The 25,528-nt window shown below is 52.9% G+C and overlaps 1 protein-coding gene across 1 annotated transcript; it reads right to left on the reverse strand.

The window, feature by feature from the left end:
- Nucleotides 1–321: 321 nt before the first annotated feature.
- On the reverse strand, nucleotides 322–22,933 carry MAL (mal, T cell differentiation protein). The gene is made up of 4 exons (XM_036880031.2): nucleotides 22,750–22,933; nucleotides 6,220–6,387; nucleotides 4,974–5,099; nucleotides 322–907 (listed from the first exon to the last, which is right to left on the reverse strand). The coding sequence occupies exons 1-4, from the start codon at nucleotides 22,840–22,842 to the stop codon at nucleotides 833–835; spliced, it is 462 nt and encodes a 153-aa protein (XP_036735926.1). The 5' UTR covers nucleotides 22,843–22,933; the 3' UTR covers nucleotides 322–832.
- Nucleotides 22,934–25,528: the final 2,595 nt, after the last annotated feature.

Consider the following 25,528-nt stretch of genomic DNA (forward strand, 5'->3'; position numbering starts at 1 on the left):
TTTGGCTAAAAGGTTTTCTAATTGAGCACAGACCCCTGTGATTTGCAAGAAGATGAAGGCATCCTCCAGGCTGGCACTTGGCAAGTTTCCAGAGAGGGTGAAGCTGGAGGGTACCGTGTGAGCTGGGGAGGGTGGGCACCCAGCAGGGCTCCCTGCGAGCACAGTGACCGAGCACACAGCTGTCATCTGAACTTCCATGTGCTGCTGCCTCTAGAGAGTCAATTTAAGCCAAGGGATTGCTCAGAAAGAAAGCTGAAATGATGGCATCCCTGATACTGGGGAATTACAACCAAAACCAAAAAAAAAAAAAATCCACCAGAGTCTTGAACATAAAGGCACTTTATAAAGTATTTCAAAGGTTTAGCATCTTCCACTGGGGATACCTGCAAATATTTGCTGGGTGAGTTTTAACTAGCCCGTGACAGGTAGATAGATATCCATGAAGACTTAGAAACATGCATGCCCAAGATGGGTGCTCAAAAGAGCCAGTGGAAAATTCCAATAGACAGTTCTCAAGATGTGGGCCGGGGATCAGCAAGGGATCTTTGTTTTCACTGTGTTTTCCCAGATCACAATGCCCACTTCCCACCACCCCCCGTCACAAATAGAAAACGACCCTAGAAAGACAGCTCAGTAGTTGGAGGTTAAACATAACAAGCCCCCGCCACTGATGTGAAGATGTGCAGGCGGGTAAACAGAACACCTACAAGAAACAGAGCCTTGCTTTTTTTGGCCTTCTTTTTTCCACCACCGAGAGCATTTCTGCGTTCCCAAATGTTATGCTGGAAGGTGGGCTGATCTGTTAACATCGTCTGGGTTTTCAGCTGCCGTTTTATGAAGATTTCCATCTGATTAAAGAAAACACCGCGTGGACCACGTACAGCAGAGTGGCTACGTAGGAGAACACCTGAAACCAAGATAGGTGACCGTTAATGGGCGTGCACGGCAGCGGGCAAGGTGCAAGCAGCCCACACTGGGCTGGCTGCTCGGTCCTGCTGGTCGCATGGCTCCGGGGATGACAGACCCACCACTGCTTCCCATCTCTCTGCAGGCACCCTTTACCACTGAGCCCTGGCCCCAGAATGCCTGCAGCACAGAGCTCCAGGTGACCCTAATGATCCCCTGGACTTGGCATGCAAGGCCAACTATCTACCATCGCACATCATGTGGGTGCCACCCAAGCCGGAAAGGCAGGCCATAAGGCACCCCTCAAACGATACGTGCAGGTGAGCACCCACTGCTCCCTGTGGAAAACTTCCCTCCACACCAGTAACGTTGGAGTCCACTGATCTGTGATCCCAGTGGCCTCAGCTAAGAGAATGTGAACATGTGGGTTTGCTGGCTCTGGCTGAGGTCTTGATGCTGCCCCTACCAATATTTTATTCTAGGTTTCTTAATTGCATAAGCAAGGGAGCCAGTCTCACAGGAAATGAGGGACTGGGATTGGTGGGGAGGGATTCTGAGCTTCAGCTGAAAGGCTGGGGCTTACTGAGAGAGCTGCTGGGAAGACCTAGTCAGCTGTTACGGCCTGGAACAAAGACCCTGGAAATGTGGCAGATGGTCCCTCTGTGCCCTGTAAAGGCCCTGATATGCTGTGTTTGCTTGAGCACCATCTATTCCTACCCCCTACTCTGGGGGGCTGACCTCCCTGAAGGTTTGCCTGCCCCTAAGTCAAATATCTGCACCTGGTTTTGTGACCTTGGATGTGGGGCGAAGAGTTTCCAATCCAGGCACAACATTAGGGTGGCTACGCTTCTGTGACTCTTGGAAATGCCCATAAACACCGGGGCTCACCGTGCCTGTTCTCTCCCTGCCTCCACACATGGGTGAGCCCTTCACCCTCATCAGCCAGTGGCCATGAGGAAGCTGAGTTACTTAGTAACAAATGTAACAGAACTCATCCAGGGGAACTTATACACTGTCTGAAAGGAGCCCTCACACTTGATAAGCCCCCAAAACCACCTGCCCCCATCAGTGGGAGCAGTTTGCTATCTGTCTAATTCCAGACCCAATGGCAGCTGTTGGCAGAAGCACCTCTGAAGTCCCCAGTAGGGACAGGAAATGAGACTTACTTTCCCAATGAGGTCAGGAAAGGGCACCCCATGGGGACACAGAGCCAGGGACATGGAAGGACATACTCAGGTCTGCAGAAACTCCTCTCCCTAAATGGCTGTCATTAGTGCCCACCACAGTTAAGGTCCAGGAATCTCCAGATTTCTGTAGAAATTTCCAGCTACCCTGAGTCAATGCCCAGAAATCCAGGGATCCCTTTGATGCAGACTCCCTGCTGCCAGAAAAGGAAGGAGAGGGAAGCTTGGCGTTTGAGGTGGATCCCGAGTAGGAATCACAGAGGGATGAGAGGCAGGCCAGAAGCTTCCAAGGTCTAGGGAGAAGGAGACGCCTCTCCAAACCCCCGGACTGGCCACCCCTGAGACCATCAGAAGGGCAAATCGTGGTTGGGCAGAGGCTGTGGTTAAATCCTGAATAATCCTTCTCCCTGCACACTGATACCATTGATGTTTTGCATAGGAAGGCATGACTTTACATGGAACTGGGCTCCTATTTCAGCTCGGTGGTTTCAGCCCAGCGCGTTCACCTGCTGGCAACATTTCAATCCCGACTCTGGCACGCCTGGGAGCGCCTGGGCCTGCTCATGTTTCTCCAACTCAACTAACAAAAATGTGGGTACCTGACCACTTGGGGCATGGATGAATAGATTTTGTTAAATCCTCAGTAGAATACTATACAGCAGTGAGAATAAACACTCTACATCTCCACCCAGCAGTGTGGATAAGCCTCACAAACCTGCAGTTGAGAGAAATAGGACAGGCATAAAAGTTGTGTCAATCCATTTCTGTGAAGGTCAAAAGCAGGCCGAATGGAGTAGGGCAGCTAGAGTTCAGGGCTGTGGGTACGCCTCCTTTGGGTGCAATAGGATGAGGGGACTTCCGGGAGCTGTTTATTGTGTTCTGTTTCTTAATTTGGATGCTGGTTGCACAGGGAGTTCACTTGATGGAAATTCACCAAGCTTTACACGTGCATTCTGCTCACTTGTCTGGCTGTATGCTGTATTTTGATAAAAAAGTAAAAAAAGGAGAGTCGGGACATGGTGGAACCCAGGTGTTCTCTACTAGAGATCAGTCTAGCGGGCAGGGGCATTAATGCACCCCATCTGGGCTGCTCCGTCACGTGCTGACCCCCTAGCCACATTCCGTCTACATTTCACTGTTGCTGCCTGCAATAATTTCATGGAAACCATGGTCAAATGCTTGCTGACATCTCTTCTGAGAAAAGGCTCCTGGGCTTGGGAGCCAGGGAGGTCTGAGGTGCTCCACGGTGAGGGGAGGTGAAGCCCTCTGAAGGATGATGGGGGGGTGGGTTACCACCTCGCAGGGGAAGGAGGAAAGGCCAGGCTGCTCTCGCTTGGAGACCAGCCATCCTGGGAGGATGTTCCTGCCCCATGGGAAGCTTGAAGGCGTGTCAGGGGCCATGTGGCGGCTGTGTTTATGGAATTTTGGAGTAGGCTGGAGGTCAAGGGGAGTGTGTGGCTTCCGGAGGGCAGGGGATGGGCCCGTAAGGACCAGCAGACAAGGTTTGAGGAACTGTCCCCCAGACCCTTCACTCTGGGAGCAGGGAGGGCACCCCTGCCCTTCCCAGAGCCCAACAAAGCCCACCCCTGTGGGTTTTCTCCCAGCCTTTGCTCTGTGCTTGCTGGAAGAGGGCATCACTCAGCTTTGGCACCTGGAGCTGCCACCTGGTGATCTATCATCACATTGCATAATTCACGGGGCAACCTCTAGAAATCTGAAGAGTACTATTTCTGAAATCTTTTTTTCTTTTTAAAACAATACCCATGGTTGGTAATCCATTCGATATCATGAATTAGCTTACTGGCACAAGCCCACACAGGCACCACTCTGGAAAAAAGTTTTATGAAACAAAACATTCTCTTACGCCCTGTCATTCTGATTCACTCCATTAAAAAGACAATCCAGGCCATGACCTCGCAGTCCACCGACACCAGCGGGTCTGACCCCAGGGCAGAAGGTTCCTTTAAGAGCACAAGACCTGTGTGCGCTCTGGGCACACACAGCAGCACCCCACTGTTCCGCTGGTGGGGTGGATGAGGCTGTAGCAACTGATCCACCCATTGCTCACTGTTTAACATCTCTGTCGTCCAGGGAAGTGGACAGGAATTCCCATCTCATTTCATAGATGAGCAAGCAGAGGCTCTGAGAACGGAGGGACGTGCACAGGGGAGCCCTAGTGATGTGAACTCCGGCCCCCTCCCATGGGCTCTCAGCTGCCAGGCAGAAGACACGGTCATGAAGAGCTGACATCTACAGCGGGGGTCTGGAGACACGGGCCCGCCCACAGGCTCTGGCCCAGAGCCAGGGTTTGGTGAGACATGGTCTCCCATCCCTGGCCTCCCCCACCCATAACTGTGCTACCATGAAGACTGCTCAGGAAGAGCCAGATGACCCACGCGGCCAGGCTCACTGCTCCAAACCAGAGCTGGGGGTGTGAGGACAGAGCACCCGCCCTGACACCCAGCCCAGAGACGCCAGGTGACCTGGGAGAAGCTGTCTGAGCTCTTGGTACCCTGGCTCTCCATCTGTGAAATGGGTATAAGTGTGCCACATCCTAGGGCTGCTCTGAGGGTGAAATAAGAGCTCATGGGCAGCTCAGGTGCCAGCCCTTATGGCCACGTCTCCTACGTCTGCCCTCCCCAAAGCCCATGTGGGTGTGGACCCCTGGGCTCACCCAGGTCTGTGCAGGATGGTGCTGACTGGAGGGATAAGGGGGTGGGTTCCTCCCTTCTCCGGGGCTTTGTTTCTTCAGAAATGATAAGAAGGTTTACTTTGTTCAACAGCTAGTGAACTAACACGAGGGCAGTGGGGCAGCCTGTGCTCCTGCCCCCATCAGTGGGCAGTGGTGGCTGTGAACACGGGCAGGCGGGCTGGGGGACTCACCACAGCAGAGATGTTTTCGTGGTAGTATTTGTAGGTGTAGCCCTCTTGCATCTCGATGGTGGCCAAAGCCTCCAGGACGGAGGCGCTGAGGTAAAACATGGCAGCAACACAGTGGTAAGCTGCGTCCTGCAGGGTCAGAAAGAACCGTCAGGCGGGTGGGGGCCCGACGTGGGGGCAGGGCAGCTGTGGCCGCAGCAGGGCCCGTTACCCCCACACGGCTTGGGCCCCTCCAGCACCCGCTACTTCCTTCCCTCCCCGGCCCCCTGCCCCCTCGGCCTCCCTCCAGCCCCTTCCCCAGGGAGATCATGCAGTGAGCACTGTGCAGCTGAGTTCCGTCTCCCTGGTTTGGGGCCAGACTAGAGGCTTCGGTAGAAGGATACTGCTTTCCCCAGAGGTGGGATCCACATGAGGTGAGGCCAGGAGGGGCCACTTGGGATTTTATAGGGAGAAACTGGTTCTGGACCTGAGACACCTCATACACAGTCACAGTCCGGTCCCCATGTGGCCTCGGTGACCGGTGCAGGGTGAGACAGGCCCAGGCCATTTCTGGTGTTGTTGTGCTGTTCATTTCTGGGGAGATGAGGTGGGAGGGTCCAGGTAGGTTTAAAAGCAAAAAAAGCCCTAGAATGGGGTTTTGAGTAGTTGAAATTTGGAGGTGATTTCTAAACTATAAGTAGGAGGCCTTTTGATGGGGGGAGGCCTGCCAAACGGCTTGCCTCCCCTTTCTCAGTAGGTAAAAGGCAGGTGTCCCATGATGAGTTTTATGGACCTCAAGGCAGAATTATGCAGAATAGAGACCACAGGCCATCCCTGTCCTGCCTCCAAGTCTCTCTCTGGGGACCCTGCTTTCGAAGGCCATCACTGGGAGTTGGACAGTAAACGTGCATCCCCAGGACCCGCACACAGATGGAATCCATCCTTGCTGGACAAAAGGAGGTGCCAGAAGGCACCCGGCAGGTGCAGGTGGTGTGGGGAGGGGTTGGGGGCTGCTGCGTATCCATGAGAAAGTCACGCAGGGAAGCAGAGCAGGTCCAGCGAGAAGCCGGCAGTGACTGTCAATGCCGCCTTCACCTCCTCCTGACCTCCTCACTGCAGGGAGCTGAAGGCCTGGGCAGCTCGGCCTCGGAACGTGGGTGGGAGATGCCTATGGGGGGGCAGTCTCCCCTGGCACTGGAAATGCCAGCCTCCCTGAGGAGAGGAGCTAATACCACACCCTCACCCACAGACATCCCGGGCTGGGACTCACCAGGGTGATCCAGGAGGACTCCCCGCCATGGGCACCAATCATGTACAGGATGAGCAGGACTGTGGTGGCCACAAAGCAGAACACAGACACGAACATCACCCAGCCTTGGACCAGGGGCATGGGCACCCGGGATGAGGCGACCAGGATCCACACCAGGCCCCCAAAGACCTGCAGAGGGAGGGAGGCAGAGGTGACTGTCGGGCCAGGACAGCCCATGCCAGGCAGGGCCAGACCAAGGGGTCATGCGGTGTCAGGGCCAGAAAAACAAGAAGAGACGAGCGCTTCTCTCCCCAAAAATGTCTCTTTCATGCCACTCAAGGATCTAGCCTGGATCTCCAATCTGTTGTTCCAATCCCCTACTTGCTTGCCTTTATTCATATTTTAAAATAGAGTTTTAATTTTTTACTTTAACAAAACCTTAAATCACACTTATATGATTAAATCCTACCCAGCGTTTTGATATTAAAATACCCTTCCTTTTATGAAACAGCAGTGGTCCGCAATTCTTTTGGTCTTTACTTGGCAAAATAAATTAGCCACCCACTGCCATTAGGATAATTTTTTTGAGATTGGAACCCTTCAATCTCCAAGTCCAGGGGTCAGGCAGGAAGGAAGAGGTCAGCCTGGCCTCCTGGGACAGCCGAGGACCGGCAGGAGAGAAGCACTCCCCTGTCGTTATTCAGAAGACACCCCAGTTGCTGTCTACAGGGTCAGTGAGCCCCATGTTTTCAAAGAGAAGCATAAGGACGGTGTAGGGGTTGTAACACCACTCAGTGCCGCTGTCCCACACCCCCTCTGGACAAGGGTGTGCTGACCCAACTGGGATTCTCTCTACTTCTCTTCCCTTCAGCTTGTCCTCATCTGAGTGAAATCAGCTTGACCTCACCGCCCGCCCCCACCCAGGTGAGGATGCTGCTGGGAGCAGGCTGGGACATGGGGTGGGGGGCAGCTTTGCAGTCAAAGGTCTCCCAGGTACCCTGAGTGTCTGGGGGCCGAGGACAGGCTGCCTCCCAGTCCTATGTTCCCTGTGATGTGAACGCAAGGGGTACCCTGACCCTGTCTCCTGTACCAGCTGCCCACCCACTGGGTAAGAGATACCACTGTCCTCACTGGTGTTCTCTGAGCCTCAGGAGAGAATGAGAAGCATCAAGAGAGAATCATATTTTGGTACAAAAATCAGTGCCATGAAGAATCTGGAGTTATCAAAACTGAGCTGGGCCTAATGAATCAGATATGGGCCTCTCTGACCAGAAAACTTTCCCTGTCGATGAATCTGAGATTGCCTGAAGGCCCATGACAGAGCCAGAGGGACATACTTCACATCTTAACAATAATCGGAGCGAGATCAATGAAATAAAACTCCTTAGGCTGCTGACGAATAACACGTGTGTGTAGATTTCATCCATAGTTGCCTTTATGATCAAATTACGTGGCCTTTTTCATAACAGGCACTGACAGAGGGAGGCAAGCACGCCCACGGCTGGACAGGGCTTGGATTTGGGAGCCTTGAGTGTGGCAAGGAGAGAGGGAGGACAGAGTGTGTCCATCTGGAGGGCAGAGGCAAGGGCGTGGGACACTCCTCTCCTTGGCCTGGCCACCATCCAAAGAAGACGAATCTGTCAGGTCCCCCTTTCATAGGCTCTCAGGGAGCCTGTACTTCTCCTTTACAAAACTTAGCGCAAACCAGGAGTACTTAGTTACAAAATGGCACTTTCCCTGACTGGGTGATGGAGCGGTGAGGTCCGCCTTGCTCACAGCTAACCTTGGGTGTGGGACACCTGTCCAGTCATGCATCACTGTCTTAGTTAAACTGGCCTCAAGGTCTCCTGTTAGACGTGGAAAAACCAGAGTGATTTATGAACCAAATCCCAAAGGGCCACCTTGTGCTGCAAGGGGAGGGGGGAGCTCTCTGTTATGGAACCCCACATGGGACCAGTGGGTGGGAAGTATTTGTAGGTGGCCAGTGGATGTGGTATTGAGGAGCACTGAATGCCATTTTCCTCTCTCCCCCACCCTTTCTCTCTCTTGAATGCGCGCGCACACACACACACACACACACACGCGCAGATTCCTGATGTCTATGGTAAGAATCCCTCCCTGTCCATAGGAGCAAAGCCCACCCTGTGTTCCAGCCCACCTCTTGCCCCTGGCCCCTGGTAGATCTTAGCACCCCACCCTGCCTTTGGGTGGGTGACCATCTTGCAAAGATCCTTTTAAAAATAATGTTGACTTTTTTTTATTGCATGGTTTATCCACAGCAGGAGGTTTCACAGTAAGATGGTGGGGAGAATTCTCTTTTAGACAGCTTTCATGAGATAACTCACATACTCACAACTTAACCACCCACTTGAAGTGTACAGTTTTTTATGGTTTTTAGGATATTCCCAGATATGTGCCACCATCATCCCCAGAGCCAATCATCTCAAGAGAAACCTGGTACCCTCCGGCTGTGGTTCCGCCCCTCCCATCCCTGAGGGACTGCTGCTCCGCTTTCTGTCTGTATTTCCCTGTTCTGAACTTCCATATGAGTCGAATCATATAAGACGTGGGCTTTTGTGACAGCTGCCTTCATTTAGCATAATGTCTTTCAAGGTGAGAAATTCTCAAGGGGATTTTTATAAACTACCCCTACCATCAAGTGTACCTGACTGGCCCATTCCAACCCCCACCAAGTGGGGGACACTGAGTGCATGTGTCTCATCTCTCTGGAGCCTCCAAGCTGGAAAGAGCTGAGGAAGCTCTGGTTCCCAGAGACATTCTCATAGGAGACATGCCACCATGCAGCATCTGCCCCAGAAATATATTTTAAGTTACACATCACATGAAGTAATGTCCTCAGCATAGATGAGATGATTAAACCCGGGGTCTGCTCCCTGGTGGCAGGCAGCGCCCAACAGTTGCTCTGGGAGAAATGCAAGGTGACGGCTGCAGGAAGGAGCCACAGGCGACCGTCTGGGAAGGGTGCTGAGTGCGGTACAGAACAACCCTGAGTGGACAGGAGTGGGGAAAGAAAGAAGAGACGAGCTGAGAGATTGCAGTCCTGCCTGGGTGTCCGTGGGCGGCGCCCTGGAAACAAGCAGGCTGCTGCGGGGCAGATGCGGGTGGAAGCTGTACGAGCCAGCCGGGCGTGTGTGCAGCTGCGCCCCTCTCAGCACTAGCTCCTGCAGTGCCCCTGCCCCGAGACCCACCGAGGCGTTGGCTCGAGGAGGTTGTAGCATAGATTCAGCCTTTGGGCCTCTGCTTGCTCAGCTGTAGATTGGCAATTTGCAGCTGTCTCCCCACACTGCAGGCCGGTACAAACTGGCTGAAACCACGGATGTGAGTATGAAGCTTCTGGCCCTATGCCCAGCACCACCCAGCAACTAGGGTAAGACATTGCTCACTCAGGAGCCCAACGGCCCGGTGGAGACAGGCAGTTACATTGCAGGATGAAAACCGGCCCCGACAGGGCAAAGCAGTCTGGACTGGGGCATGGCCCCGGTCAAGTCTTCAAGGGACAGGTGGACCTAACCAGTTAACTGGGCCAAAAGGTCAAGAAGTGGGTTTCACTGGGGAGGAAAAGGTACATTACATGCCAATCCAGGGGATGCTGAAGCAGCAGTGAGGGCATCAGAAGGCCAGGGCGCCAGGCATGAGTGTGGGGGTGGGGGAGACATGGAGTGGCAGATGGGGCTCCAGGGAGGACAAGCCCCAAGACAGAGCTGACAGCTGGGCTGCCGTGCAGGCATCCGAGGCCCTGCTCAGTGGAGAGCTGGGATTTAGCATGAATCATGGGACAAAGCCAGGGCCCACCTGACTCCACCTACTAGGTGTGCAGAGAGCAAACAGAGAGAGCAAGCATCCACACCCAGGCAGATAAGGCGTCCGGGCTGGGAGCAGTCCCATCCATCCTGGCCTCAGGACCCCACTGACCAAATATTTGTCAAGAGAAAGGGGGTAGGTCAGGGTTCAAACATTTCCCTTTGTAAAGAGAACTCCAAGCGCTCCAGGTGATAAGTGCTCAGAGGTAATCATTTTGAAACTGGTCACACAAGACACAGGACCCCAGTTTCGGTTCATCTCTGTCAACAGGCTGGACTTCCCATGACCTGCCTGCCTGCACTGGGGTCACTGTCCTCCATGGTGGGTTGGATGGTCTCAGACACAGGTCTCTAAGTTGGGGGGCCCAAGAGCTCTCTGGGCCCTGCATTCCCCAGCTGGAAAGTGGGGGTAGGCTGACCCTCACTCTAGTTAGAGTTTTCTGAGGCTCCTGAACAACCCCAAAGCTCAGGGTCTGACTCGACTGGCAGGAAGGCAAGTTAGAGGACAAGGAACAGACATCCCAGGCTCTTCGCCAAAGACCTTAGAATGTGTTTCCATAACACAAGCCTGTGGATTATGTTAAGTCCTGTCAAACAGAAGCAACAGCTCTGTCTCCAGCGCTCTGCCCGGCCTGAGCCACACCGGCCAAGATGCCCCTCCAGTTCCTCACTGGGCTGTGGGGGTCAAGTTCCCTCTCAGTCCTCTCCTCTCCTTAAGCTTCAATTCCTGCCTTGCCTTGGTTGTGAGTCTAGCTCGTCCTGAGGTGGCCCCTAGATGCGGGGCCTCAGCCCCAGTGTCCGTGAGTGGGGGTGATTTGAGCTGGCGATCTGAATTCTCTACCCACCCAGGATCAGAAACCACCTCTCCTTAATTCAGTCCAGTTTTGAGTGCTGAGCACGGCTGAGGTTCTCTAAGATTCAGGAAAAACAGACAAAACCAGACAAAAAACTTGCAAAGACTTAAAAGAGTTTACATTCGGGGTCTCCTGGATTGAATTATTTTTGTGGAAAAGAATTTCCTCAGGAGACAGTCTTCAGGGAAGCTCTGGTGTAAACTCAGAGAAGATTCTCACTTTTTCTCTCTGAATTAACCCATGGAAGGCAGGTGAGCATGGTGAAGAGTGTCGAATTTAGAGCCAGTTAACTGAGTTTGAATTCTAGCTCATCACTTACGAGCTGGTGGTGGGGCTGGGGGCTGTTGTCCCTGGGCAAGTTACTGAACCTCTCTGTTCCCTATCTCAAAAACAGTGATACCATTAGTGCCCATGGTGCTGAGTGGAATGGGTTTATGTCTGTGGAGCACCCAGCACTCAGTGAGGGCTCTAAGTACTTGCTGATACAACCGTCAGGTGATGGACCCAAATGAAAGTCCCAGTAGGTCCAAGTTCTCTACACACACAATTACCCACTCCAACCCTATGGGGACCTAGAAATTAAAAATAACTTCAAAAGCATCAGAGAGAAAAAAGCCTCTTATCTCTTAGAAACCAAAAGTTGGAAAATGTGCTTGCCTCAGTGCAAGGACACACAAAGGACATGAAAATATGAGAAAAACCTTCGTCCAACAATGAGCTGTGGTTACGAAGGGGGGAAAAGGAATCCTCCAGCACATTCTTGAGCTTCGTAGGGTGCGCCCCCTGCTTGTACAGGGCCCAGAGGGCTCTGAGTCCACAATCGCCCAGTGTTTTTGCTGCAAGCCTTGGGAAACTGAGGTCACTGCAGAGGGATTGCTCAAATTCTCGAGATAGTTTCCTGGGGCTCCATTCCACTCTGCCAGGGTCTCCACATACAGACACTCTTGAATAAGCCAAGACTTGAATAAAGAGGACTTCTCTTGCAGGGCTCTCCATGCACACTTGGTAGTGTGCCTTTTGGTGCCCAGCACCAATTCCCAGTGACCCAAAGGGCGTGGTGTGTGCCTGGAAGGCACATGTGAACAGAACTTTGTGCCCTGACCTCTGGAGAAGTAAAGGAAACCTGTCACAGAACATAGGCTGTGCACCCAACTCTAAGTCAGCCTGCCACGTTGGTTGAGGGGCAAAATCCTCTCCCAGGGAAGGGAAAGACAGCAACGCCAGGTGCAACCTGTCCAGCTGCTGTGAGCTCCAGCCCTTTGATGCTCTTCCAAGGCCACCAGGAACAGAGCCCCAGTTTGTGCTGCTGGAAATGTCTGCTGCTGAATGATTTTAGCAGCCAGGGGTTACTGCAGTGCTGGGAGGGTGTGTCGTGTAGGTGATGTGAACAGCACAGTCACTGTGCTCGAGAAGCTCAACTACTGGTAAGAGCTGGTTGACTAAAATAATGAATCATTCTCTAAGTTTGAGTAGAGGGTCTTTTCCTCTGTGTGGAATGTGTGCAGAGGCTGGTTAAGGAGAAGCTTCTGCAAAGGGACATGGCACCAAGGTGAAGCCAAGAGGACATGAGCACCAGGTAGTAGGAGAAGGCACAGGAGGGGTCAGAGTGGAAAGACTGAGACCCCAAACAGGGAAGCCTTCCCCCATGGCCCCCAGCTCTTCCCTTTAGAAACCAGGTCTGACAGAGAGAGGCAGAGATGCAGGAAGCAAAGACCTGGGGCTCACACCAGCTTCTGTGGTCCTTGTACCAGCCCACTCCCCTCACATGGAGGAGCCCAGCTCCCAGCAAGTCAGAGAGGCTTCCTACACTCGCTCACTCCCTCACTCATTCCTTTGCTCACTCACCTATGTAATAGATGCTGGGTGTGGCCATGACCATGGGCATCACCGAGGGCAGCAGGCACACCCAGCGAGACAGACCTTATCCAAAGTCGCACACTCATGAACAAAGCCCATCGCTCCTGTCTTGTTTTCTCTCTTCCAATCTTACCACCAGGCCCCACTGGAGCAGCTCTGGGCCCACCAAGGGCAGAGTCAGGTCTCAGTGAAAGTATCTGGGCCCCAGTGAGGCTGGCCAGCTAAACAGCTCTGCCTAGGATAGTGTGTGGACTCCCTCCCCTCTGCCAACTGACAAGGCAGCTTCACGGAGAGTCTGACCTCTGAGGCTACTTCCAAAGTGAACACTAGGAGGGGCTGAGGCTGCCTGACTCAGTTTACCTACGCCAGTACTCTGCCCTCCTGGCCCCTTCGTTGGCAGGCTCTTCATTCTAGGGGGCTCCATCATGCCCTTATCCCTCCCAAGGCAGACGTAGATAGTGTCCTTTTATCTACTCTCGGGAGCCTTGACTCTGCTTGTGAAGAGGGGGATAGAGATTTGGAATTCAAAGCCATAGGGAGGGAGTTCAGGCCTGGAGTTTATTAACAGGGCGAGTGTGGGCTGGAAGAGGCCCCTGCCCAGACCTGCAATCCACGTTCCTCGAGTCCCAGGGAAACGTCCTCTTCCAGGGAACCCACCCCACATCTGCTCCAAAGCCCTGACAGTCCCTCACTCGTGAACAGCCCCTGGTCAGTCCCTCACTGGGTGGAGGACAGTCCCAGGCCCCGGAATCAATGACAACTGCTCTCAGGTCCACAAAGCTGGGGTCTTTTAGACAGGCATGTCCTCATGTAGATGGAAAATTTTCCCTACTGTGCCTATACCCACTGGCTTTACCCAGCAGGACGAACAGAAACAGGGAAGTTCTGTGAAAAACATTGGTAAGGCCCCCGTAAAAGGCAAAATCCATGGAAATGCTAGAGCAGAAGGGAGTGGCTCATGGCAAGAAAAACTGAAGGTACAAATGGGAGCCACCAACTAGGTTAGTAATGGGGTGAGCACATAAACAAAAGAGGTGTGTACCTGCAAACAGAAGAAATCGCCCATGTGGGGCTTAGCTCTCCTCTCGGGGGTCCCGGGGGTTCTCTCTTGGGAATTGCTGGAGATAGCCAGTTTCACCTTCTGTGTGCCCGTGGGGTCAAGGATTCATCTTGTGATTTATAAATGTTAGCCAGGTGGGAGACGAAACACCAGCCCCTCTCCTACCAATAATACCAGGCGAGAACAAACGTTTGGAGCGCATAGTCTTTGCCAGGGACAACAGCTGATTCACAGTCCACCTGGAAACAAGCAAGGGCCTGTGTTACAGGCACTGACCGCTAGAAAGGGGTGCTGTCATGGTGGGCTTCCAGGTGGAGGTGTTGGGGGGAAGCCCAGGCATAAAGCATAGAGGGCTTAGCCCCACCATGCCACCTGCACCTAAGGAGCACATGAATGGAGACCAGTGAGGACTATAGGGCTGGTTCTGGAAAGAGTCCCAGGACACAATAGTTGGGTGGTTCCTTCCCTGCCAGGCCCCTCAGTCCAACTGGGGCTGGCCAAACTCCAAGCAGCAGGGCAGGATGGAGGCTGGGGGAGGGAGCCTCTTGTGCTAGAGGCTGTCCTGCTGCCGAACCCAGGGCCTCCCCGGGCAGATGCAGCAACTTGTGCTGGACTTAGAATTCACATAGCTTCCCCCACCCATCCTGGCCCCAGGCTAGCAGGATAGCACCTCCACAGCCCTCTCTTCCCCTGGCCACCCTGCCAGGTGGGCCCCGTACAGCTCGAAGCACAGGCGCCACTGGGAGCCTACAGAGGGTTGTACCTGGTGACCCCAGGGGCATGTCAAGTGTGTCCTCAACAGCCCTGCCCACTTCCAAATCTCACTCACCCTTGCCTCACACACACTGCCTGAGAAGGGCATTGAAGGCAAAAGATGCTTCTGGATTGATCTTCTGGACTTCCCCACCCCCCTGCAGTTGCCCCCATGGATAGGCCAGCTAATCTTGGAGCAGGTGTTTGAGTTATTAGCACATTAATAATAATTGCATGTAATAGCTACTGAGCAGTGCATCGTGTGGTTTTAAGAGCTTTGTGTTTATTACACTCACTCCTCACAGAGATCCTTGAGGTCAGGGCTATTCATCCCCATTTTGTTGACGCAGAAGCCCAGGTGCAGTGGCCCCCTTGCATTCCCGCAGCCGCGGAGTGCCAGCTCCCTCAGGCTAGACTGGAGCCTCGCAGTCACCCACGTGGCCCACGGGCAGTCCCCCATGAAGTCTCCTGTGTCTAGGCTCGGCTTCAGAAGTGGCCATGACAGCAGTATCACCCAGGGAGAGGAGAGCAGCCCGTCAGCGTCCCCAGCTGCCCTGGGTCGGGAGAAAAGAGGCCAGTGAGGAGGTGGCCGGAGGCAGGCTGCCCCCCAGCCCACCTCCGCACTCAACAAGCTCTGTTCTTTCAGAGGAAGAGGATACCAAGGCTTGTGTTTAAGACCAAAAAACAAGCAAAAGATCAGAACACTGAAGAAAATCACTCCCTCTTGCGCAGGCACAGGCAGCCACTGTCAGCCGCCCCCACGGCCCTGGTCCACCAGCAGGACACCTGGTATGACCTGCACCCCCACCCCCAGAATAACAGGTGCAGGGATGTCGCTTCACCTCCTGCCCTTCCCTGTCTGCTCTTTCCCCGGAGGACCCCCCACCCCCTGCCCCAGCCTTAAAGCCTGTACCCTTGGCCTTCTAAGAGCCTCCTTCAAAGCTGGACCCAGGAGTTGAAGGGGCCCCCTCCCCCCTTGTGCCCCCTCCTGCACTCTGACAGGGATGGGGCTGTGGTGAGCAAGCTCCACTCAGCTGAGTCTGGCTGTGAGGCTGCAGGCCTTCCTCTTCCCACTGCCTGTGCAAAGCAGTGTGTGATGGCCAGTGACGAGGCTTTGCTTTTAGTTCATATGTATTTTTCTCAGGCCCTTGGGCCTTGGTGCATTAAAGTGACTCAACACAGGGGTTGTTGTGCTCCAGTGTGAGCAGAAAATTAGCTATTAATGAGGTGGGAGGGGCAGAGCGCCTGGAACTCAGGCTTGCAGAGAATCACTGCCAGTCCCTTACCATAAGAAATAACTTGAGTTATGTGGATGGTGCCCAGCAGGGGTGAATCATGAACCAAACTTTTCCATCCAAATGTAGCAGGCCAGTCCGGGGCCTCATGATGGAGAGAATACCAGAGACCTGCTCCATGTCCATGGGAACAATCTGAAACCTGTGCAGAGTTGGCCTACACTTTCCCGTGCCATTATGATGCGGGGTGCCATTCACCCACTGTCCTCCCCTCCAGCAGCACCCGAGAGACCACCAGCCTCCTACTGGGGTGTCTATCAGTGACTGTCCATGGTGGCCTCTGGTCCAAAACAGTGTCTGGGACTTATACTAGAGAGCCCAGGAAGAAGCCAGGCAGGCCTGTGTTAGGGCTGAATCTACCAGGAGGCAGTCCTGCCCCACCCAGCTGGTTGCTGGCCGGTCCCAGGTGGCCAGGACCCGCCCCAGCCCTCCATCACAGAATGTGCCTGAGCCCAGAGCAAAGCTAAGCCATTCCTAAGGCTGTGTGGAACGGCCTGGCAGGCAGCACAATGCCATCTCCCACTCCCCACTGCAGGGAAGGTGTAGGTACAGAGAGTCAGCCTTTGTCCCTGGTCTGACCCGGGTCCCCCACGTGGCATCTGAGACTCTCACGCTCCATCCTAGTGCCTCCACCACTCCTGGTGTTACTCCATTTGCGTCAAGTCGGGGAGTGACTTATAGACAGCGTAAGAGCGGCCCTTCTCATTGGAGCTCAGTTGGGATGACGTATGTGTGACCCTCCAGGAGCTGAGGTCCATCCACACTGAGCAGTTTCCAGAGAACACCTCAAAGTCACTGATTCCTGACCAGAGCAGGCCTCTGGTTCCTGAAAAACCAGAAAAGTCACTTCTAAGTCCAAGAACAAACCCCTGACAGACCTCTAATTCTTCCCCTCCTTTCAGAGGAGGGAAGACGAAACCCCAGGCAGCATCCGTACCCCTCTCCAAACAGAAAGGGGCCTGTGACACAAGGTGGGGACACGGGCCAGGAGTCAGCGGGTGCAGCCAGGCAAGGCTCAGCCACCACCCTGCACTGGCCAGCAGGGCCAGCCCCACCTCTGGTGACCGTCGAAGAGGTCCTGGCTGAGGCGGCAGGGACGTGTCACCAGGAGCAGAGAGCGGGCCTGCCCCAAATCGGGGAGAGCCTCAGGGCCCCTGGCTCCCTGCCTCAGTCTCTCACTGATTCCTGTCCCACAGAAACATTGAGGGGGTGGGATGGCCTACCAATGACCTCTCCAAGCTTTGCTGAATTGGTGGGGGCTGTGCAGTGCTTATCAAATGCAGATTCTTGGGCTGGCCCTGGTTCAAGGGGCTCAGACCTTCCAGCATGTGTTTTTGATAAACAGGCCTAGGGGGTGCAAGCTCCCCAGTGGCTCTGAGCTGTCCTTTCACTCCCTGGGGGCAGAGAAGGGAAGCTGGCCTTACCCAGGGTGGCCAGGTGGGCAGTGCTGCCTATTCATGATCTCTTCTGCTGTGGGCAAAACTTCCTCTTGGGCATTCAGGTGAATGCAGAAACCTGGACCCGACCGGTTGTCACAGTGAGAACTGCTGCCCAGAGATCCAAACCTGGGCAAGCTGACCCGTCGGGCGAGCCGCTGTTTCCTCCCAGCTCTGAGTAAGTGAGGCTTTGTGATTCTCTATCTCTCATCTCCTAAGAGTCCTCCTGGAGCCAGAATGTGGACCACCCACCAGAACTCAGCTTTATCAGCTGCCCACCCCACCCCCACATCTCAATCCTGGCGTTGTGGGGCCCTTGTTCCCCAGACACATGGAAATCTAGGGTAGGCCTGAGCACATGTCTGGTAACTCTCAAATAATAAAAAGTCCCCAGTCACTTTGGGTCACAAAAACAGTCTCATTTTAGTGACTACTAGGTGACAGGAAAAAATAAAAACTGCAAATGGATCCTAGGCCACTGGAAAGCTTGAAAATGCTCCGTCCCACCTCAAGGCAGGCTACAGGTAGCCTGTCCCCAGCCCCTGCCCAGCCCTCAGAGAATGTGCTTGAGCCAGAACAAAGCCAGCCCATCCCCAAGGCTGTGCAGAACATCCCCCCAAGGGCACCCTAAGGGCGTTGGCTCTCAGCAGCTGACCCGATTTCTCTGTGCCCCCCAAGCTCCTGGGGTGTGCATGCAGGGAGGGGGAGGCCTGCCCCTGGAGAGGTGCATGGCACTCTGAGCAACCTCTTCAAAGTAAAGAGTTCTCTCTGAATTCCCGGGGCGTTTTGTCAGGCTCCAACTCTTTTATAGGATGGGGAGGAGAGAGCTGGGTTCATGGTTTCATAACTTGTTTTCAGGCATTTCCTTCACAAGTTCTGAAAGGCGGGGTGAGGGGTTCTCTCCTGGCACTTGTGAGAGAAATTTCCTCTTGAGGCCCTGGCCAGAATGGCACAAAAAGCATCTCACGTTAACATCCTGTTCTGGGGATGATGGCCCGAGTGTCATGACACTCCTAGCTTGCGATTCTGTATCTGAAGGGATGAGTGAAGAGGGAAAAAGAGACTGTGGCTCCAAAGGGAAAAGTCCCCCTTGGGTGGGGATGGGGGAGCAGACCAGAAGCAGAGCCCTGAGCTGAGTTGTTGGGGGACACACTGGACGTGCCATCCTGGGGGGGCTCGTCTGGTGATCCCCTGATGCAATAGTGGCCTGGCCCTTGTGGCTCTGGCCGTGGTCCGAAGCAGGGTCACACCATCTGGGTGGGCCTGCCCTCCACTTCCTGTGAGGACCTGGCAGCTTTCTGAGGTCAGGAGCTCTGGGGTAAGGTGCTGGGCCGTGCCCCCTGAGGCGCCGCCCTTCCCTGCCCTGCAGGAAGTTTCCCTGCGTGGCAGGGCCCTGGAGCTCCACCCGTTGGCCCTGGGGCCTGAAGGTTTGACAAAGGCAACTCCCAGGCTATAGGGAGGTCAGGCATGGGGATATGCACTGTGAGTTATCAACAACTCACCTACTTGAAAAACAATCAGGCATTTCACACCCATCAGACTAGTAGAAAATTATAAAGCCTACAAAATGACCAAGATACTACCAAGTGTAACAAGGATGACGGGCAATGGAGGCTTTCATACTGCTGATGGGACATGGGAAGGCCCAGGTCTGGCCTGAAGCTTAGACAATTTGGGAACCTTCTTTATAAAATATGAATGAAGGAAAGCGGGGTCTTGGAAGGGGCCTGAGCAAGTGGGGCCCTGAGCTTGATTAAGCCTCATCAGCTTCCCAGTAACTGCTCCTGGAGTGTGTAAACTGGAATTACCCTTGTGGATAACAATGAGGGAACATCTGGAAAACGAAGATATGCATTCCTTATGAGCCAGCAAGTCAAGCCTTCCCTGTGTTCTTGGAAGGAATTCCCAACATATAACTAAAGAGGCAAGTATGAGACTTTTTGGCAATGCTATCTGCAATAGCAAAAAACAACAAACTGGAAATGGCCAAAATGTCCACCAACAGAAGAACGGATAAATAGTGTCAACATGTGTAAACTCAAAACAAGGTTATATGAAAAATGTGTTGCAAAAGGATATGTAAAGGATGACACTATTTTCATAAAGTGTGAAAACATATAAAACAATGTCATGTGCAGTTCATAGATAGGTATGTGCAGTTCACAGATAGGTGTACGGCAAAGGTCTAAACCCTGGTTGGGAATAATGAACACCAGTTAGCCTGGGGTCATCATGAAGAGGGAGGGAAGAGGATCAGGTAATAGTGGAATATCCAGAAACCTTAGATGCCATCTGAAAAGCTTTATATCCTTCATACTAAAAGTAAACAAGGCGGAATATGAAAATTTGATAAATTTGAAAATTTGACAATAAGTGTGTGTCTCTTAAAGTATTATATATCCTTCTCTATATTTCAAATATTTCTTTTTTTATTTTAAAAATTGAAGTTCACATAACATAAAAGTAACCATTTAAAATTGACTAGGTCACTGGCACATAATCCATTCACAATGTCGTGCAACCACCATCTCTAGCTAATTCCGCATTTTCATCCCCCAGAAGGAAGGCCCAAGTCCATTAAACAGTGTGCCCCAATTTTCCTCCTCTCAGCCCCTGGCAAGCCACCAGTCTGTGTTCCATCTCTGTGGATGTACCTATTCTGGGCATTTTATAAAAATGGAATGCTGCAATATGTGACTTTTTGTGGCTGGTTTCTTTTACTTAGCATAGTGTTTTCAAGGTCTCTCAACTTCGGAGTAAGAATCATTTGGTCCTTTCTATGGCTGAATGATACTCCACTGCATGGATATATCACAATTTGTCTTACATTCATCTACTGATGGACATTTGGGCTGTTGCTACCTGTTGGTCCGTGAATAGTGCTGCTATGAACACACATGTCCATATACCTGTTCCAGTCACTGCTTTCGGTTCTTCTGGTTATAAACCCAGGTATAGACTTGCTGGGTCATATGGCCATGTTTTGAGGAACCACCAAACTGTTTTCCACAGCACCATTTTACATTCCCACCAGCATTGTAGGAGGTTTCCAATTTCTCCACATCCTGGCCACTACTTGCTATTTTTCAGTTTTTTGATAAAAATCATCCTAATTTCATGTGAAATGGTAATGTCATTGTGGCTTTGATTTGGATTTCCATGACTAATGATGTCGAGCATCTTTCATGTGCTTCCTAGACATTTGTGTATCTTCTTTGGAGAAATGTCTATCCAAGTCCTTTGCCCATTTTCTAACTGCGTTGTGTGTCTTTTGGTTGTTGAGTTTTATTGTCCATAATTAAAAAAAAAAGCAAACCAGGACCTTTTAATTCTCACTCTTTCCATACATCAAGACACATAAAGCTTCGTATATACAATCTTACATAGTCTTGCAGAGGAAAACTTAAAGGACTGCTACCTGCTTTATTTTCTGCTCTCCCAAGCACCCTGTGAGCCCATCCCCAATCTGGAGAGGAAGAGATTCAGAAAGGAGAAGTGAGACATCCAAGGCATCTAGGGGTGGGGGCAGGGGTGGTGTTAGGGGGAGCAGGGGCTGAGGTGGAGGAGAAAAAAATCACTTCTAAGACAGACGAAAGGGAAGCAAGGGAGAATCATTTCTTCCAGAAGCCCCTACTATCCCCTACTAAAGCAGGTCACAAAACCACCCCGGAGGAGTAAATTTCTACAGATTCATGGTTCCGAGCTTTCCTACACCGGACATTCTATTTTTACTTGGTGGATTTGGGGATCCTCCTGTCCTGTCCAGGGCAGACTGCTCTGCCAGGCTGTGCCTTCGGTTCTACCCTCGGGACACTCCCTCCCCTCAGCTGCGACACCGAGAGGAGGCAGAGGTGCTGGGAGGCCATCCTTTGTGTGAAACCAGTTCCCCACTGCCACCACCTGCCACCACCTGAACCTGCCGTCAGGGAAAGAGGAAGAGGGTGCACCAGAGCCTTCTGCATGAAGCCCAGCTAACACACACTCTCATGATTCTTGTTAGAGGGTCCCCAAACATCTACAAAGGCAAAGCGAGCCACTCCTCAGGACAATTTAAAAAACACTAGAAGAACTTTTACTTAAAAATCTCTGTCCCATAACACCATCAGCCATCATCTCTTGGTCCTGAAACTCTGCCTTTGTAAATAACAGCTGCCCCTGTAGGAAAGAGCCACTCATTACTTATTCCCTCCAGCCTGAGGCAAGCACAGGCTAAGTGCTGAACAGAAGCACTGAGATGAACCACTTGGGGAAAGAATGTTCCAGTAGATGCAAGAGCCTCCCCACTTGGCCTGGGTGTCCCTATGTATAAATGGTAGGGCTGGGCTTAGGACTTAGAGGTGTCAGCGTTTCATCTAGGTGTTACCTCCTTGATTCTAACTAGTTCCAGGATTTAAAGGCACTCTGGATACACCCACGTTGGGCTCAACTCAACTCTCACAAGTCCAGTGATAATGGTGCCAACCAGGCAAATTCAGCACCCTTCGCGCTTTTCCCCCGAAACCCTCGATGGATAACAGAGTCTTCCCTTTGCTGTACACACCCTCTCACCTCTGAGCAGACAATAAAGAGCTGGAGTCTGTTTTTCAACAGTCAGGTTTGGACATTTTCTTTTCCAACCAACTCTCCAGGCAGCCACCTCTGGCAGGGGTGCAGGAAGTCTCCGTGGCTGCAGCGCTCGCAACCACAGGATAAATACAGCTGCTCCCTCCCAGGTAAGGACCTGTGGCTCCCGAAGGGTTGAGGCTGAGGGCCGTCTGAAGCCCCTCCACGTGTGCCCTTTACCAGGAGCCCAGGGTGGGCAGCACTTTCCCGCAGCGGGGTCTGTGCGGCTCCAGTGTAAGGAGGACCCACGGCCAGTGCAAGGGGGGGTCCGACCGCTCAAGGTCAGCCGGGGCTCGGGACCCTCGTCCCCACCAGTCCCTCTCCCTTCCTCCTGCCCCACACACAGGGCGCAATGACTGCGGCGAGTAAATGATTGCTTGTGTTACTATTTCCAGATCAAGGTTGTCGCAAATACTCCCAGAAACTTTGAACAGCCAGAAGAGAGTAATCCGGATTCAGTGCCTCCTACCACACCAACCCCAACCTCCCAACCACGCTTGGTGATGTACTCAGGTTTCTTTTACTGATTTGTTTTTTAAAATCCTAATTCTAACCCTGGAACAAGCTGGGCATCTCTACAGGGACGTCGCTCTCCAGCAAGGGCGTCCTCTGCGCGCTGCGTTGGAGCCAGCGCGCAGCGAAGAGACCCTGACGCGCTTGCAGGTATCTGACCCATGTTGCGCACTTGGCTTTTCTACCTAAGTCCTGGAGACCAGAAGGGGCCAAACGATTGGGGGTCGGAGGAGAGAGACTTTCCCGCTCTGGAGCCGCTACCCCGGCACTCGGGGGACCCGTGCAGCGGCGGCGGACTGAGCCCCCGCGAGCGCAGCACCACCCATCCCGGGCACCGCGCGGGGCACGCGAGCCACTCACAAACTCCAAAATGAAGAGCAGGTCCGGGAAGGTGGTGAAGACTGAGAAGCCGCTGGGCAGGCTGCTGCCACCCGATGCCGCTGCGGGGGCCATGCCGGCTGCTGGCGTCGCCTCGGGACGGGACGCACGCGGCTCCCCGCTGACCGCTCGCTAGCTCGCTTGGCGGAGCCTAGTGGCTGGGGCGCTCCGCGCTCGGGTTAAGAGTCGGGCAGCTGGGGCTGGGGTAGGAGGAGCCGGGGCCGCCCCGCGCCCCGCCCAGCCCGCGCCCGGCCAGCAGAGCGCGCTGGGGACCCCGCCCCGGCACCGCCCCAACTCACCCGCGTACGTGCTGGGCTGGAGCTGGGGAGAGGGCTTGACTCCCGGGTCCTACCTCCTGGTGCCGCCTCCTACAGAGAGCAGGACAAAGCTATCTCGGTGTGACGGCGTCGCACGCTTTGTACTCTTCGTAGGCGCATCACCTTCCCGTAAGAATGATAACCATCAATCACTAGGTCCCCAAACTCCCCACCGTGGACTCCTCGGGTCACCACTGCTGTAACCGTTCTTAAGCTGAAGCTCCTCCTTTGCGCTGGGTGCTTTACCGTGCGCGTCCTCCCCGTCCAGACTCGGTGAGACCAGCTCCCAGTCCTGCCCGCGGCTGCAGGCCGGCGGTCTGCAGCGGCTGCACCGAAACCAGCTCTCTCCATCCCGCCCTTCCGGCGCCTTCGGAACCCCGGCCGGGACACACGCGCCCGCGCCCTTTTCCTCTCTTGGAGCTGCGTCTGTGGGTCTGGGGGTAGGAGGCTGTCCTCAGGGCTGCCCGCCCCGGAGGAGCGCTGCTGGGGGCAGGCTGGGGCAGGTCTGCTTTGAATCTAAGTGACAGGAAGGGGCACTTCTGGAGTAGACCTTCCCCTTTCACTCAGAGGGTAGCCGGGCGCCTCTGCTGATGGGATGAGCCCTCCCTCCCCGTGTCCTTAGACTGCCTGTTGACTGCCAGGGTTTTTTTCTAGACCACAATCTCTTTACTCATTTTGCCTTTAAGTCAAGTATCAGACTCCAGAAGTTACCCCTTTATTTTGATGTAGAAACTAGTGCTGAGTTTTGATCTACAAATCCTAAAGCCTAAAATCTGTCCCCAGCCCAGACTCCGCAGTGCTTCTGTGGCCTCACCCGCAGCTGGCAGCAAGGCTCAGAGCTGCCCTCTCTCCAGTGGGACCCTCACTCTTTCCCCTCTGCACAGCTCTTTTTCCTTCCCAGTCACTATGAAGAGAAGTAATTGCCTGGACACATTTTCCAAAGCGAAAATCCGTGCCCAAGAACTGTACATTCTGACCATTTATGGAGAGGGCCCAGGCATTTGCAATAAGAAAATCCCACTGCACTTCTGTGAACTGCCTTGGGCTGCTTGCTGGCCTTGGTGGCTGGAGACCTAGGGTGAGATTGTGCCAGGGCCCGCTGACCCCTGCCAGGTGTCCAACACTGGACCTCTCTGCCTAAATGAGCCTTCATGGGCACAATGGACTGTGTCAGGGGCCCTCACCCCAGGGCCCCACCCACCAAGGTCATCTTACATGGTATCGTTAGGCCTGCTGGCTCTGGAAGGACATCTTCCTCTCCAAGAGACTCTAGTGGGAACAAGCCTGAAAGCAAGGTGGCCACAGAGCCATAGCTGGCCTAAGGTAAGATGGACTCTCAAGCAAATCCAGCCAAAGCCACTTGGCAATTTCTCTATCATAGTCACAAATTTAAAAACGCAGAGGTCTTCAGGGAAATGCAAATTAAAACCACAATGAGATATCACCTCACACCAGTTAGGATGGCAACATCCAAAAGACAAGAAACAACAAATGCTGGCAAGGATGTGGAGAAAGGGGAACCCTCCCACACTTCAACCATTGTGGAAAGCATATGGAGGTTCCTCAAAACACTAAAAATAGAAATACCATGTGACCCAGTCATTCTACTCGTAGGAATTTACCTGAAGCAAACAAGATCCCAGATTCAAAAAGACATATGTAACCCTATGTTTATTGCAGCACTTTTACAATAGCCAAGATATGGAAGCAACCTAAGTGTCCATCAGTAGATGAATGGATAAAGAAGATGTGGTACATATACACAATGGAATATTAGTCATAAAAAGAAATCTCACTGTTTGCAACAACATGGATGGAGCTAGAGGGTATTATGCTCAGTGAAATAAGCCAGGTGGAGAAAGACAAGTACCAAATGATTTCCCTCATTTGTGGAATATAACAACAAAGCAAAACTGAAGGAACAAAACAGCAGCAGACTCACAGACTTCAAGAAGGGACTAGCGGTTACCAAAGGGAAGGGGTTGGGGTGGAGAGGGCAGGAGAAGGGGATTAAGGGGCATTATGATTAACACACATAATGTAGTGGGGGGCACGGGGAAGGCAGTATAGCACAGAGAAGACAAGTAGTGACTCTGTGGCATCTTACTACACTAATGGACAGTGACTGCAATGGGGTGTGTGGGGGGAGACTATAATATGGGTGAATGTAGTAACCACAAACCTTCATAAGAGTGTATATCAATGATACCTCAATAAAAAAAAGATTGTGTATCAATGATACTTTAATTTAAAAAAACAGACATCTGAGCAACTCTGAATAATCTCTTTGCCTGTGGAGGTTTTTGTCTTTTGGTTTGATTTTTTGCTAGCTATTTCAAACCTTTTCTGCTAAGTCCTTCAAGCTTGGGCCTGTGACTTTGGGGAAAAGGCTCCCTGGTGTATCACAGTTAAGCTGATCGGCTCCAACCTTCACTTGATAAGGC

The sequence above is a fragment of the Manis pentadactyla genome, chromosome 2 (genome assembly GCF_030020395.1).
Source record: "Manis pentadactyla isolate mManPen7 chromosome 2, mManPen7.hap1, whole genome shotgun sequence".
Taxonomy (NCBI): domain Eukaryota; kingdom Metazoa; phylum Chordata; class Mammalia; order Pholidota; family Manidae; genus Manis; species Manis pentadactyla.